Source organism: Thamnophis elegans, chromosome 7, assembly GCF_009769535.1.
Source record: "Thamnophis elegans isolate rThaEle1 chromosome 7, rThaEle1.pri, whole genome shotgun sequence".
In the NCBI taxonomy this organism is placed as follows: Eukaryota; Metazoa; Chordata; class Lepidosauria; order Squamata; family Colubridae; genus Thamnophis; species Thamnophis elegans.
This window is the reverse complement of record NC_045547.1, coordinates 65,103,581-65,120,535: the sequence shown is the minus strand read 5'-3', so window position 1 is coordinate 65,120,535 and position 16,955 is coordinate 65,103,581. Positions and strand designations below refer to the sequence as shown.

At 39.6% G+C, this 16,955-nt stretch overlaps 1 protein-coding gene across 4 annotated transcripts in view; it reads right to left on the bottom strand.

The window, feature by feature from the left end:
• Positions 1-997: 997 nt before the first annotated feature.
• Positions 998-16,955, bottom strand: part of LOC116511631 (putative interleukin-17 receptor E-like) — a 64,855-nt gene continuing 48,897 nt past the window's right edge. Inside the window, exons 13-19 of one of the 4 annotated variants that reach the window (XM_032221784.1) lie at positions 16,102-16,247; positions 13,372-13,437; positions 11,561-11,618; positions 9,550-9,666; positions 4,468-4,522; positions 4,078-4,130; positions 998-1,846 (exon numbers count right to left, since the gene is read on the bottom strand). In XM_032221784.1, coding sequence (XP_032077675.1) covers positions 4,127-4,130; positions 4,468-4,522; positions 9,550-9,666; positions 11,561-11,618; positions 13,372-13,437; positions 16,102-16,247 — 446 coding nt within the window. In that variant the 3' untranslated portion in view covers positions 998-1,846; positions 4,078-4,126. The remainder of the gene's footprint in view (positions 1,847-4,077; positions 4,131-4,467; positions 4,523-9,549; positions 9,667-11,560; positions 11,619-13,371; positions 13,438-16,101; positions 16,248-16,955) is intronic. The other 3 variants (XM_032221783.1, XM_032221786.1, XM_032221785.1) reach the window with 3 other exon arrangements.

Here is a 16,955-nt window from a genome sequence, read left to right as displayed (position 1 = left end):
GGTAGCCAAGAATTGGGAGTTTGGTAGCACCTTTTCCTACTAACAAAACGTTAAGAGGCATAAACTTCATGTAATCTGATTAAATGAGCTGTTGTCACAGACGTTAATGCTTTTCAAGAATATTTGTCAGGCTGAAAAGATGCTACCCTAATGCCACTGAACATTGAAATGGTCTGACAAAGCTAGCTTAGATCCTAGGAAGCAGATGATGGACAGTTCATAGGAACAGCCCACTAATTAGTAGCAGCCTCTTTCAGAACCTGTACATAACAACTAAAATCAGACACATATCCCACAGAATTCAATAGAACTCAGTTCTTTCTAAAGTATACTCAGAACTTTATATACTGAAAACATTGTGACACTGCCGGTTACATAAATCCAGTTCAGGTATAAGTGCTAGGTTTCTATCCATAGCAGTACTTTTTAAGAATTTGTTTTTTTAAAAAAAACAACTGGGAAATATAAACAAGAATATTTTATATATAGATAGGGTAAAGGTTCCCCTCGCACATATGTGCTAGTCGTTCCCAACTCTAGGGGGCAGTGCTCATCTCCGTTTCAAAGCTGAAGAGCCAGCGTTGTTCAAAGACATCTCTGTGGTCATGCGGCCAGCATGACTAAACGCCAAAGGGGCATGGAATGCTGTTACCTTCCCACCAAAGGTGGTTCCTATTTTACTACTTGCATTTTTACATGCTTTTGAACTGCTAGGTTGACAGAAGCTGGGACAAGTAACGGGAGCTCACTCTGTTATGCGGCACTAAGGATTTGAACTGCTGAACTGCCAACCTTCCTGATCGACAAGCTCGGCATCTTAGCCACTGAGTCACTGCATTCCTATATATATATGTGTGCGTGTGTGTGCGTGTGTGTGTGTGTGTGTGCACGTGCGTGTATGCACACGTGCACGCACGCACGCGCGCGCGCACACACACACACACACACACACACACACACACACACACACACACACACACATATATATATATATATATATATATATATATATATATATATATATATATTCTCTTACATATTTTCCTGACATATTTATTTTTCTTGATACAAAGTAATATTCTGAATGGAAGGATCTTCAAAGGGAAAGATATATAAAACATGAAAGAACCATAGAGATTTTTCTAAAACATTACAGGGCATATTTTATCATAGAATCATCCTATATAATACCATAGTGCTTTAAAATGCCATGAATTACACTGATAGTGTTATTGTCATGATTTATTTTCATGGTCAACAGGATGAGAACAAAACTGTCAATTATGTATGAAATGTCCAGGTTCCAATTCCTGCTCTTGTGTTGGTAGGAGCATGGCTTGTTCCACAAATATAAAGGGCGCCATTCAGGAGAAAGTCAAATTGTCTTCAAAAAGATGTTTTGTTATCAAATTATTTCAGGAAGGGAGACAATAGCTTTTCCGCAAAGCCGTTAAGACCTGGCTGTTCCGGCAGGCCTGGGGCTGATGAGTTCCCAGCACCACTCGAATTGGTGCGCCTGTTGTGGAGTTTTAATATGTTTTTTGTAATTGTTTGTCTTGTCTTGTTTTGCTTTCGTTGTGTTACCCCCCTTCCCCTTCTGGGAATAGGGCGGCATACAAGTTTAATAAACCTTAAACCATAAACCAATAGGGCACAGGGTAAGGAATTTGCCTCACAAAAATTTATTCCTATGTTACTGAAGTCAAGGAAGACGTCTGGCACACATGAGGATTATTTATACACGTAACTATTTACAGTAGATAAATCTTTCAATTACTTGTTAAGATGGAGGAAGTGACAACAATCTGCTTTTCTTCATACATAAAACAAATGGTGCTATTTCATCCTGAGGAAAAAAGAAAATGAGACACAAGACTCTTGAAATATCTGCAATTTGAAAAGTGCTATTATGCATTCCCGCTTCTATCAGTCACTAAGGCTGCCAATCTGTTTTACTGGCTCATATATTCCTATAAAGAGCTTGTTCTGCAAATATTGGCAGGCTGGAATAGTTGTAATTTATATCATTAGCAATAGGTAATAATTCTTAGCTTGCAAAGCAGGAAATGAATCATTTTTCATTGGAATATGTAGGCAAAAATATGTAAGTAGAAAACAGTTTGAATATATTCTATCGCAGAAGGAGTAGAAGCTACTGATCCTGAGAGTATTCATAAAAAGGGCATTCATTTTCTATGAATTTGCCAAATGGGAACACCCTATATCAAAATATGTCAGATCTACATTATCTCCCATTCAATATACCGTATTTTTCAGACTATAAGACTGATTTTTTAAAATAAAAAATAAAAAAAAGTTTTTGCACTCTGCAGGTCTCCCAACCCTCTGCATGCCCATTTTTGCAAAGGGGGTGGGGTTTCGGTAGGCCAAAAATGCTGTATTCCATGTATAAGACGCACCCAGATTTTCATCCTCTTTTTTGAGGGGAAAAAGTGTGTGTTACACTACGAAAAATATGGTATATGAAAACAAAAGCACCCAAAAAGAAATAGGAAAGATCTTAATGCATTCTCCCTGTAATTACTGGATTTCTAGCAGTGGTGGGTTCTGGATCCTGTTGCAACCAGTATGGTGCAACAGGGCCTGGCGTCTCTCACATGCACGCGCACATGCGTCCTTACCTCCGCAATGCCTCCGCAATGCTCCAGCTGCTCAGCAGAGCAGAGCAGCACACAGGCACTGTATGCTCCATGTGCATGTGCGGAAGTGCTGAAGAGCTCAAATACAGATAAGGAGCTCAGGTGGGCGGGTGGGCCCTCCGGAGCACTGTACCAGAACGGTACCCGGTGCTCCCAGCAGGCACTGTACGCCTTTTTCCGGGGCTTACTGCCTGCAACCCACCACTAATTTCTAGGTACAGTATATAAAATGTTTCTAAATTGGCAAACAAGATAGTGAATGCATTCAGATGAAACCATGGAAAGACCAATTCTCTTAATGAAAAACTGAGAATGACGAATAATAATGTACATAATTGTAGTTAATGCTAAATATATATAACTAGGATGATTTTAATTCCTTTTACGTGGCCAAATTGGACCTCTCCATAATATATTTTATGCTGCTTTAAGAGCTCTCCAACTGCTTGCCATTTCAAACCAATTAAATACCGATGAAAATGTTTCAAGACACAGTAATTTATAGCACCTTATAGCACCAGCCATCACTGTGGTCATATAAAACCCATCTCTATTAGTAAAACAGCACTACAGGGATGGTTGGATGACATGATAAAACATGATGACTCTCTGATATGGAAATACTCTGAAATAAATGATCAGATTGTATAAACTATTAAGTATTCTGGACTGAGTTATTATTTTTCTCCGCTGAGATCTGCTAACAGAAGCAAATTTTAGCTTTTGCAGATAAGTTTAAATACAAAACTTAATTATATGTCATCTAGTCATTTTTGGCTCCGAGTGACTAGTTAGATTTTTGGAAAAACAAAAGTTTACTGAAATTATTATAGGCAACCAATTATGCATGAAAGTCATGTAAAGATTAAGGGTCATGATCTAAGTCTTTGTATCTAGATAACTAGTTTGGTCCAATGGTTTAAGGCATCAGGGTAGAGTTCTAGTTGACATTTCTAGGTAAAAGGTTCAAGCAATTATCTAGAACAGTGGTTCTGAAAGTGGGGGCCATGCCCCACAGGGAGGCAATTTGATTTTTAATGGGGGCAATTGAACCTTGTTTAAACCAAGTTAATGGCCTTTTAGGCTTCCTCCATGTGAGTAGAGTTCACTTTTTGAGTAAAGTAAGAATTATATGTGGGGGGGGGGGGTCAGGATTTTAAAAATGCTTAGGTGGGGCATGGCCAAAAAATGGTTGGGAACCACTGATGTAGAGTAATAAATGATGATTTAACAATCAATTCAGAGAATGAGAGGATTTACATCTCATTCCCAAACATCACTAAAATTAGCCTAGGCCTTCTGAATTTAAATAATAAATGACAAACTTTGAATTTATTTAAATTATCAATTATTTATGTCCTAAATCAACTTAAATGACCTCAACCCAAGTACACAGTTTCTTTACATGATATTTTACCAAGGTAGAAGCGTGAGGTATATACTTCATATCTTTCTCCAGAACTGTGTTACCTAAAAGTAAATAGAAGTTTTAAATTATTTCACATAAAGATAATTGTAATTTTAGTGTAATTCTAACAGAAGAACATTTCTTCTATCAATATTAGACCTTTATATATGTATTTGTAAAAATATGCATCTTAGCTGTGGAATGTCATTTTTTAGTTATATTCATATATTCATATATTAGCTACAATTCAGTACCTTTTATTTTCATTTATATTTTTAAAAACCTAAGATTCATCCCCAATTTTAAAATTTAGGGCAGACTGACTGTAAAATAATTACTTGCATTTTAGAGTGAAGATTCTTTAGAATGTCAAACATCTATATAAAAACACATGCTTACCTGTGTGTTATCATGTGTAAAACACTTTTCTCTTCATGAGTCTTCCTAGAGTTAACTGAGAAAAGATGTTATTAGTTAATACTGTTCTTTACTGATGTGGCTCTTTATATCACTTAGGTTTTAGGTTTTAGGTTTTATTATTGTTTATAGGCCGCCCTTTTCCCTGAGGGGACTCAGGGTGGCTTACAATATATAGGGAGGGGAGTACAAGACAATAAAACATAGAACAATACATAAATAAAAAATAGTACACACCATTCATCATTCGGGTGGGGACGGATTGTGACTTTTATCCCCAGGCCTGGCGGGATAGCCAGGTCTTGAGGGCTGTGCGGAAGGTTTGGACGGTGGTGAGGGTACGAATCTCCACGGGGAGATCGTTCCAAAGGGTCGGAGCTACTACTGAAAAGGCTCTCCTCCGTGTAGTTGCCAGTCGACACTGACTGGCAGATGGGACTCGGAGGAGGCCTAATCTGTGCGATCTAATCAGTCGCAAGGAGGTAATTGGCAGGAGGCGGTCTCTCAAGTACGCAGATCCACTACCATGGAGGGCTTTATGGGTGGTAAGTAGCACCTTGAAGCGCACCCGGAGATCAACAGGTAGCCAGCGCAGCTCGCGGAGGATAGGTGTTATGTGGGCGAACCGAGGTGCACCCACGATCGCTCGCGCGGCCGCATTCTGGACTAGCTGAAGTCGCCGGATGCTCTTCAAGGGCAGCCCCATGTAGAGCACATTGCAGTATTCCAGCCTAGAGGTCACAAGGGCCCGAGTGACTGTTGTGAGAGCCTCCCGGTTCAGGTAGGGTTGCAACTGGCGCACCAGGCGAACCTGGGCAAATGCCCCCCTGGTCACAGCTGTCAGATGGTGGTCGAAGGTCAGCTGTGGATCCAGGAGGACTCCCAAGTTGCGAACCCTGTCTGAGGGGTATAAAATTTGACCCCCCAGCCTGAGTGATGGAGCACTAGCCAAATTATTGGGAGGGAAACACAACAGCCACTCGGTCTTCTCCGGGTTGAGTACAAGCTTGTTAGCCCTCATCCAGTCCCTAACGGCTTCAAGACCCCAGTTCATCACTTGGATAGTCTTTCTTCTATGAATTCTTGGCAATGTACGTGGCTCTATTCCAATGGGTTTTTTGGCTATATAGTGGCAAGTGGATGAGTTTTTCCCTTAATCTCAACATCCTAGTGCCATGATGGTGAACGTATGACACATGTACCCTAAGTGGCACACAGAGCCATGTTGTCTGGCACATGTGGCATTGCCTGTTCCTCTTCTGGGTTTCTGACTTCCATGCCCATGCGATGATCAGCTGTTTCTTGCCAGTGCCACAGCGCCGGAAACTAGGAGATCTGGTCTTTTGATTTCTATTGTGCGCATGCACGCCAGTCAAATGATTGCCACATGAGCATGCACGCCAATAACCAGAAGACAAGCTGGCCAGTCAGTGGTGGGTTCTAGATCCTGGTGCAAATGGTACAGTGCAAGGGGGCTCGGCATCCCCCACATGCATGTGTGCATGCGTCCTTACCCCTGTGATGCCTCTGCGACACTCCAGCTGCTCAGCAGAGCGTCATGCAGGTGTCATATGCTTTGTGCGCAGAAGCGCCGAAGAGCTCAAATATAAGTAAGGAGGTCAGGCAAGCGGGTGGGCTCTCCAGAGCACTGTACCAGAATGGTATCCGGTGCTCCCAACAGGCACCAGTACACCTGTACCGGGACATACCACCTGTAACCCACCACTGTGGCCAGTGCACATGCACATGCTGGAAGCCAGAAGTTCATTTCCCACTGTGTGCATGCCCACTTGGCAGGTTCTCTTCCAGGGCACATCCTTGATGAGTGTGCATGTATGCTCCCTTTTTGGCACTCAGTGCTGAAAAGGTCTGCCATCACTGCCCTAGTGAGTTCATGTTGTCCTTGATTCACCTGGCCACCAACCATTCAACTTTTGCAAGCTTCTCTGAGCATGTATGGTGATGGCACTGGATTATGTTAGAACTAGGATCTCCATTGGGAAACTGATGATCTATCTGAAACATGTTGAACATATTAAATGAGAACATGCTATGAGCGTTTAAATTCTAAAATGACTGTGGGAAAGCATATCATTCCCAAAGCATGGAGGTTACCTGCTACTCCATTCTAACTGGCCATTCCACAGAAAGCTCTTGGCTACTACGGCCAGCCATTGTTCTTTTTCTGAGAAGACGGACACACCTCATTTGCAGGTGGTCATCTTTTTTATTTTCAAAGAAACCTTATGTTATCTATTTAAAGCACACCTGGGAAATTCCATAAGATTCCAAAGGCAGCAAAAGGCATTGCAGCATTGGAGTTCCACAATTCCACAATTTTTAATTAAGAAAATCAGTATTAAAAATCAGCTGGGCTGGCTGAGAGATTGATCAGAACCAAAAAAGGTCTCCATGTCTCATTGAGTTCCTTGCACTCATTGAGACACCCTACTAGAATTCCCAAATACATTTTATTTGGCCTATAAAGGTAAAGATAAAGGATCCCCTCGCACATATGTGCTTCCCGACTCTAGGGGGCGGTGCTCATTTCCATTTCAAAGCCAAAGACTCAGGGCTGATCAAAGACATCTCCGTGGTCATGTGGCCGGCATGACTAAAATGCTGAAGGCACACGGAACGCTGTTACCTTCCCACCAAGGGTGGTCCCTATTTTTCTACTTGCATTTTTACATGCTTTTAAACTGCTAGGTTGGCAGAAGCTGGGACAAGTAACAGGACCTCACTCCTTTACGCAGCTCTAGGGATTCAAACTGCTGAACTGCTAACCTTTCTGATCGATAAGCTCAGTGTCTTAGCCACTGAGCCACCGTGTCCCTATAACTTTGGCCTATAGTATTGTCCAAAAGCATCCTTTATATAACACAATTAAAGGGATGTCATCATTCCATTTTGACCAATTACTGTAATATCAGTATTAAGATCAAATTATATAAACCAGATTATTTACTACTGCTTATACAGTAGTTTCATAAACAATATTGGGTTTTTTTTTAAGTCTGAACATTGCAATTCAGTACAGGTTACATGATCAATTAATCACTAAGTAACTTATGGGAAGCATGACAATATGATGTATGTGTGAATCGGTCAATAAGTTCATATTATGACTTTTTAATTTCCCAAATAACCATCAGATATAGAAATCCACCAGGAAACTATAAGTGGAAGGCTTTTTAGAGTTGGATATTTGAATGAACAAGTCTTACTTAGACAATTTGAGAGTTGTATCACAAAATGTATTGTATCCTGAAGAGGACACAAAATGGCTCACACGTTGATTTTGTTGTATACCTCTTACTCAGAAATGGAAAGCATGTACAGCAGTGGTGGGGTTCAAAAAAAATTACTACCGGTTCTGTGGGTGTGGCTTGGTGGGCATGGCAGGGGAAGGATACTGCAAAATCCCCATTTCCTCCCAATCAGCTGGAACTCGGGAGGCAGAGAATAGATGGGGGCGGGGCCAGTCAGAGGTGGTATTTACCGGTTCTCCAAACTACTCAAAATTTCCGCTACAGGTTCTCCAGAACTGGTCAGAACCTTCTGAATACCACCTCTGATGTACAGGAAAGCCACACACAGAAATTTAGCTTTTTAGGAGACATATGGATCAATGGAATTATAGCAGCACATATTAACATATCTACTAATGCATTCAAATGTGAAAGGGAAGTCAAATACTATCACTGTTTATCATTGGCATTCTAGAGCCAACATTATATTTTCTAATAAATGTGGCAACTTCAGTAAGGAAATGATTATGGGAAGTTCAGACTGCTTGGAAAGTACCAAACTAGTGAAGACTGAATTTATAGAATATTGACCTGCTGTAAGTGTCAAGTATAAAATCTCAATCTATTATGTAAACAAAACCGGAGATTTCATACAAATATTAACTTTTATTGCTGAAGCAAGAAAAGGTTGATTCTTCTCTTGAAAGTGATTTAGAGGTAATTGCAGTCATGGGGTGGACTCAACTTGTAATCCAAAAGTCAAAAAATACATATAAAATTTCTTATGGACATACTGGATATTTGGCACACCCCAGAAAATTTGCTTTTATTTTATTTTATTTTTAACTTCATTTATTTTTGACGGTAGTTGTCACATTTTTAAAACCGCAGCGCCAACTATGACCTGAACTGCGTATCTAAAAATGCCTTAGCAATTCTTGTCTCTGGGTTTCATATAATACCCAAAAGCGTTCATAGAAAACATTTGGCTTGGGAATGCAGTACCTCTTGGAAAAAGAAAATAATGCATCATGTTGTCATTATGTGACATGTCATGACAGTTTTTCCCTTCACAGAGCTGGGGTGGGCATGGCCTGTGCATGATTCATCCAGCCAGCGGGCCGCCAGTTTGACACCCCTAATTTAGACATTGTCTCTGGTTGTTTGTTTATTTATAAAAATATGGAAATGGCTCATCTTTATCACAAAGGGACTCCAGGAGGTGTATAAGCAAATTAAAACATAAACTATATATAAAATTTATATGAAGCAAAAAATGTCAAAATTCAACATTAAAAGTTAATTAAATTAAAATAATTTAATTATGAATTTATTACTGGAAAATTGGGTACCCACAATCCTTGCCTTCTATTTCCTCTTTGTGGCAATATTTTACTATTGCTGTAACTGGATCTCAATTAAATTTCATATAAAAGTAGATTTCACACACAAATGCAAAACAATAAGAACAAAGGGTGCTTTACAATTCCGATTGTAATCAGCTTCTGCAAATGGGTAAAAAAAAAATGCCCTGAGCATTCAGTATAATATTCAAAGGAAAATTTACATGATGAAATTGTAAAAGCTATCATTTTTTTAAAAAAAAAAAACACTTGTACATTTTCCCTATGCAAATTTTCCTTGAATGTTATTGTGAAAATACAAAGCTAAGATAACAGGCCATTGGCTGATTGCGTGTTAGTACTTCTAATAAACTTCTAACCCAGTGTTGATTAATTAAAATCTACGAATTAAAACTAATGTTCTATTGTAACAACCAAATTGTTGACTTTTCCACTGCATAAATCAGTACCTGACAAAAGTTTGTGTCCAAGGAGAGCCAACATGATTAGAAATATGGCAAGAAATGATATGAGAGAGAGGATGCTTAAGGAATATTCATAATATTCTTGAGTCCCAGTAGAGGAGTCTGGAATTAAACAAAATAGTATCTTAGATGTTCATCTAAGAATAAGTAGGGCCTTATTATTTTCTTTTATTAAATGTTGATAGTTCTAGTTAAAGCCAAATCATTGAGAAGAAAAAACAGACAAGCTTCACAGCAAAAGCCCCATGTAAACGAACTAATATTTGCAGTTAACATGAATTAACATCATGGCCATTTACCATTAACCACAATGCTCAGATAGCAAAGTGGAAGATCCAATGGAAGTTAAAATGGATGTTGACATCCATTTTAAATATCACAGGAGTGTTGCTGTCACCCAGTAATATAGAAAACCTCCCAGTGGACAGTTTGCTGGAAACTCAAGTAGTGAAACTCCCCAATTTTCAATTGTTGGGAGTGGGAGAAAGGGTGAAATACATGAGATACAAACAAGGAATTCTATATTTTGGCATCTGTATTTCTTATCATCTGTTTGCTTCAATTCCTCTCTTTTTTTGAAAATATGCAAAACAATCTTTCTTTCCTAAACTATTAGAACGAGAATGGACATAGAATAAGAATATGATCCGTGGACCAGAGGTGGATTCCGGATCGCCGTCGCAATTAGTACACTGCAACGGGGCCATGCATCCACCTCGGACGCCCCAGGGTTTTGGTACGGTGGCTGCAGCTCCCAGCTGCCACTGGTACCAAGTCGTACCACACGGAACCCACCACTGTCCTTGACCAAACAGAGTATCATGCTCTCAAAATGCTGTTGTATCTTTTGCCCTCAGTACAATTCATTGAACAATGACAAATCAATAAGCACTGTGCTTCATCTACATACTATTGCAATTCTTCCTTGTCTATAACCTTTAACTGTGCAAAATGAATTTTTGAAATAAGGTATCATAAATGGACTAACTTAACCGAGGGCATCTAAAATACAGGAGCCTTGACTCCCATGGAACCAAAATTTGGTAATTTTTATAAAACATTTTATAACATAAAATTAGGCATTTTATGACGTAATATAAAATGCTATAAAGTATTTCCTGTAGTCATTTCCTGACCACAGGCTACATATTGTAGTTCACCACAGGCTATTTTCAAGGCAAACACTGTACATCTCTAAATCTCATAGATAATCGTCTTGAGAACCCTTAGATTTTATTTATTTATTTATTTATTTATTTATTTATTTGTATCTTTGAGTCAGCATTGACTACTGAGGACTGTATTTTTCCTGGCCAAATTTCAGAACTGGCTTGCCATTGCTTCTTTCTTAGGGCTGAGAGAATGACCGGCTCAAAGTCACACATTTGGCTTTATGTCTAAAGTGGGACTAGAACTCAAGGTATCCTAGCCTGATGCCTTAACCACTCCACCAAACTGGTTCTCATCTTTAGCCTGCCATCACATTCACAGTCAGATTTTATCTAGATCTCTGGAGGTTTTATTTGTTAAGTCAATATCTTCTCTTACATTGTCCTCATATGGCCATCATTACTGTAAACTTGGTAGCTGCATAGTATCTTCTTGCAGTTATCACTAGGATGGCAATCACAATAGCCCATATGTATTTATTAAAGGTTTTCACTTCATTGAGACATCTTCATGGGGTCCTCAGAACCACCCTTCATATTCAAGAGGCAAATAGTCTTGACAAAGCCCAAAATACATCAGCTGCCCACCACAACAGGTTGAGAACTCTAACTCTCCAGACTTGGTCACTTTAAGATGTGTGGACTTTAATTCCTAGAATTCTTCAACCAGCCTTGGGGACGGGGAATTCTGAGAATAGATGTCCACACATCTTAAAATTGCCAAAGTTGGGTAGTAGTGTGCTAGCTTCCCAAATGACTTCTGTTAGGAGCCCTTAGATATTTTGCCTTATCTCATATGCAATAGCTTTTTTTCTATTGAAACTTACTGCAGGGTAAATCACAGACATATGAAGAAACAGAATACTCCACATCCGTCCTCCATCCCTTGTTTAGAAAAGAAAAGGAAAAAAAATATGTTCCTGAATAATCATGAGAGACAGCATGCAATAAAATCCAAGTACATATATTCTCGGGGGGGGGGGGGGTAGCATATAGATGAAGTACAATTTTTTAAAAAATGTTTTTTAGTTTGGGTTATGAAAAATCTGCAACAAAATAATCAACCTCACAGAGCACCAAGGACCCCTTATTTCAACCCTGAACTACAAATATTCTCCTTTATTAAAAAGAACAGCATTTGGTAAGCCTGAATAGGTAACCACTCTTGAAGAGTTATCATAGGGATGATTTCAAATGGGTTCAGGTTGGCCAGCACAGTTTCTAGAATACTATTTCTCAACCTTGGCAGCTTAAAGATATGTGGATTTTCATGTCTCATTCCAAACTACCATGGTTGAGACTGCATAGAAAGAATATCTTCTCATTGGGTATATACAGTATATTTTAAGTCTTCATGTCATTCCTGACTGTCAGTGACTGTCCATGAAGTTTTCTTGGCAGCATTTTCAAGAGTATCCTGCCCTTGCCTTCTTCCAAGGGCTAAGAAAGAGTGACTGGCTCAAAGGCTACTCCATTTCTGCACTGCAACAATCCAGATAATCACACTAGCTGGTAGCAAATTTATTGTGAAGACTTTATGTTCACAATTGATGAGGAACTGTGTGGAGAACTTCTGATCAAACAAGAGGTTTATCAAACCCACTTCCAGGGCAATTATTCTCATTCAGATAACTGCTGAAATCTGTCATTGTTTTTTTTTAAAGAAAGATAATCAACCATGTGGAAGCTGCAAAAGTTCTTTGAAGTTCACTGCACTCAGCAATAACTCTCTGCTTTTTTTTTACTTGCGACAATGAAAGCTGCAAAGAAATAATAAACCCGAACTTATAAAAATACTTTGAAGCAAAATACCATATCAGAAGATCACTTGGTGCTCTTAGTGGAACAGAAAAATGACAAAAAAATGAAAATATCAAAGTTTAGCAAATGAAAAGGCATTTGAGTGACTCCACTTTCAGGATCCCTATTTATACACACCCAAGGATAATGGTGCTAGATTGTGCAGGATGAGCAAAATACACACTGACAATATGGATGCTTTGGCCAGCAGATTATATACACCCCAAACCTAAAAGTAGGAGGAAGAAAGAGGACTGTCCAACTCTTTGTGCCATTTACTGCCTGCAAAGTAAATTACTGCTCCTAATGTTTGCATTTAGCTGGTTGATTTATAGAGCTGTGTTTACTATTACTGCTTTATGTGCATGCTTTTGGCCTCAGTTGGCCATTAAAAAAATGCATGACACTGATTTGCTGCTGGGTTTGCTGCTACTTATGCTATGATTGCCCTCAGTTCATGCTCCTCATGGTACGAAAGCTTTTCCCATCCTGCCCAGCTATGGCGCTGCTCCTACTGCTCACTTTTAATGGCAGCTGATGCGTTTGGCCACCACCTGGGCTCTGATTTCTCTACATCTTGGGGAAATTACTTCTAAACAAAGCAGGGACTGAATCCAGATCATCCTCTGAGAAAACTTTGAAAATATTATCTCTGTCAGCCGGAGACAGCTGCTTTGCGTAATTTAAAATGTTGAATCATTTCCCAGATTGTTAATGTCATTGTAGTTTAAGGTAAGATGTTGTGATTTTATCTTTTATGTGTTACTCACACACACACATACTTTTAGTTATTAATTGCATGCAGATCCATAAGAAAGCTTAATATCAAAAGATATACCTTAATGCAGACATCTGGGCCACATGGTTTCTCTGAAATGTTGACAGATGGTAAACTTAATCCATCCTGGAAAATACAAGTCAAAACCAAGTTCCTTCAAGAAAATAAAGCCATATAATCTTTTTGATCAGTTGCCTGTCACTCATTCTGCGGTTTCACAAACATAGTAGCTTTAAACATAATGATTTCTCTGTTTCTGACATGTTCATTAAGTTTGCTATGCTATGGTACTCATCTGAAGGTGCTTGTTAATTGGTTTAACATTTGGGAATACATGGGAAAATGTGTCCTATTTTCTCAAACCCTGGATATCATCTTGGAGTTTCTGAAATTGCCATTTGTTGATATCATAGGGAACATAGATGCCAGTCAGTAGATACATTGATTTCCCAAATGTGAAATGAGGAGAGGGAGGGAGGGAGAGAGACAGAGAGACACAGAGAGAAAATACTCTACATATTGCCAAAAAGAGACTATTGACTTACAATCAGGGACATGCAGTCAGGGGAGGCAGGGGAGGCAAAGCCTCACCACTGTCATCATGCAAAAAAAAAATGTAAAAGGAAGAAGGCTGAGTTAGTTGCTGCCAGAGTCACAGTGGATGACTCTGCTTAGTGCTTAACTGTTTAAAAAAGCCTCTAAAAAGCGCCCTCTACAGGAGGAGGCAGGAGAACCACGTGCCTCATCTAGTCTGACTTTATGACCACTCGAGCAGAGTTAAGCAAGGGCTAAAAGCCGAAAAATTCCTTATGTAGATGAGGCACGTGGTTCTCTCGCGTCCTCCTGTAGAGGGCGTTTTTAGAGGCTTTTTTAAACAGTTAAGCAGAGTCATCCATTGGGGACTCTGGCAGCAGCTAACCCAGCCTGACCTCTTGCCTTTTTCCTTTTACATTTTTACATTTTCATGATGGCAAGCAAGAGCAGAGTTGAAATCCTCTGTGAAACAGCTGGAAAAGAAAAGGTACGTCTACGTGAGGGTCAGAGGGAGGGGGAGGAATTCAAACTTAATCCTCCTGGTGCAACTTTGTGTGTGGGGGGGTGTTTGTTTGTTTGTTTGTTTGTTTCTTCACTCAAACAAACTCTCTCCAGCAGAGGCGGGTGAAAGACCCGCCTCTGCTGGGGGGCTGCCGCGGACACAGGTGGGTGAAAGAAAGTGCCAGCCTGCCAGCACAGGCCGGCAAAAGTCACTTTCTTTCACCCACCTGTCAGAGCTCAGGCAGGCGAAAGAAAGAAAGCGCTCAGGCACTCTCTCCTCTCCCCCGACACCCCACTATCTAAAGCACTTTCTTTCGCCCGCCTGTCATAGCTTAGGCGGGCAGGTGAAAGAAAGCGCTTTAGACAGTGGGGTGTCGGGGGAGAGGACTGCCTCACCAGCCATAAACCTCACTGCACGTCACTGCTTACAATTATGTTGAACCCCCACCCTAAAAATAATACAATCTGGTATAAAAGCTAGGAGTGGATTTCAAATTTATTCAAATCAGTCTGGATGTAAGAGTTTGGCAGCCATTCCTTTAATAAATATTTCATTTTAAACATTATGCAATAACATTTTATATACTGAAAATGCAAGTGTAGTAATCTCTGGAAGAAAAATATGAAAATATGAAAGAAAATTAGGGGGGGGGGTGTTTCTAAAAAATAAAATCCTCTTAATTCTATGAAAAAATAAGTTTTTAGGTCAGCTACAATTGCTGACTGTGAAATTACTATGAGAAAATTAGGAAGGATGGGCCATGTAAAAGTCAGCATGGGAACTTCGTCTTTAAATCATCATTGCCCAGCATAGCTCTAAGGAATATTTCAGGATTTTTTTAAAATATATGTCTACTTTTAGAATAAATTCCTTGCCTGAAAGGCCCCAGACCATGACATGTGGTGATTCTTCTGAGCTGAGTGTTTGTTGTTTCACACTTAAAGACACATACAGTCTTGCCAGACTGACAGCTCTACCACCTGCATCCACAATATATTCTGTGAACTATTAGGGAGGGGCTGTGTTGCTTGTTCCACTTATGTACTCCCTCCTGGGAATCTACTTCCTCACTACATTCCATCATAGCTACAGCTCAGCTGCATATAGTTGTTTTCCATGATTTAAATATTGCAGCATTAAGAACTTTAAAAGGTGAAAGATTTATATGATCTGAAGAGACACCAGAGTATAAGAACTTATGTTCATATGTTTAAATAACTGTGAGCATAGTAAGTATATATATAGATATATAAGGTAAAGGTAAAGGTTCCCCTTGCACATATGTGCTAGTTGTTCCTGACTCTAGGGGGCAGTGCTCATCTCCGTTTCAAAGCTGAAGAGCCAGCGCTGTCTGAAGACGTCTCCATGGTCATGTGGCCAGCATGACTAAACAGCGAAGGTGCACAAAACACTGTTACCTTCCTACCAAAGACGGTTCCTATTTTTCTACTTGCATTTTTACATGCTTTCGAACTGCTAGGTTGGCAGAAGCTGGGGCAAGTAACGGGAGCTCACTCCGTTACGCAGCATGAGGGATTCTAACCGCCAAACTGCCGACCTTTCTGATTGACAAGCTCAGTGTCTTAGCCACAGAGCCACCGTGTCCCTATATAGATATATAGTTCTTTCTAACATAGATGTTTCTCATGTATTGCATACCTCTTAGTGTTTTTAGCTGAGATGAATTTGGCAGGCATCTTGCCTTCATGCTGGATTTGCTTAAGCACCTTTGAAACATAAAAAGTTGCACTAACCAATGAAAGGACTTTGAGGCTTCCAGTAGAGTTGCATAAATGCAAGTTGGTTCTGTTACATACAACTACTGAAAACTCTGCTTCAAAATGTGATGTGAAAGAAACTTGTATTTGTTGTTCCATCACAGCAAGTCGCATTTTCCAAGCTGAAAACAGAAAGAAACCCATCAAACTGGTATGTAATCCTAACTGGATTAATATTTCAGTTAACATACCTTATTATTATGATGATTGATTGGGCTTAGAAATGGTGATCGGACGAGATCATCCACTGAATTTCAAGTTGAACCTGTTACCTGGGTCTCCTTGATCTAATCTAAGTCACCAACTTCTACACCACACTGGATGTTTATTCCATCCTGATGCTTACAAATAATAATAAAAGGCATTCTCATAACACTATGGCAAGCATTCTTTTTGAAAAATGTTTCATGCACTCATAATATTTTTACATTTTTATAGTATTATGGTGGAATCATATTCCATGAAGTGATTTTGAACTGAGCTCCAAGGCATCCTCCCTTCCATGAGTCTTATTTCTACTTCTAAAATTTGCATTCAAGCCGCTCCGCTTTCATCAATTCAATTTAATTCAAACCTGTTGGCATTGGGTATGGTTAGTCTAGAGAAAAGGAGGACTTGGGGAGACATGGTAGCAGTGTTCCAATATTTAAAGGGCTGCTACAAAGAAGATCAATCTATTTTCCAAAGCACCAGAAGGCAGGACAACAAACACTAGATGGAAATTAATCAAGGAGAGAAGCAACCTAGAACTAACGAGAAACTTCCAAACAGTGAAAATGGCTTGCATTCAGAAGTTGTGGGTACTCCATCACTAGATGTTTTTAAGAAGA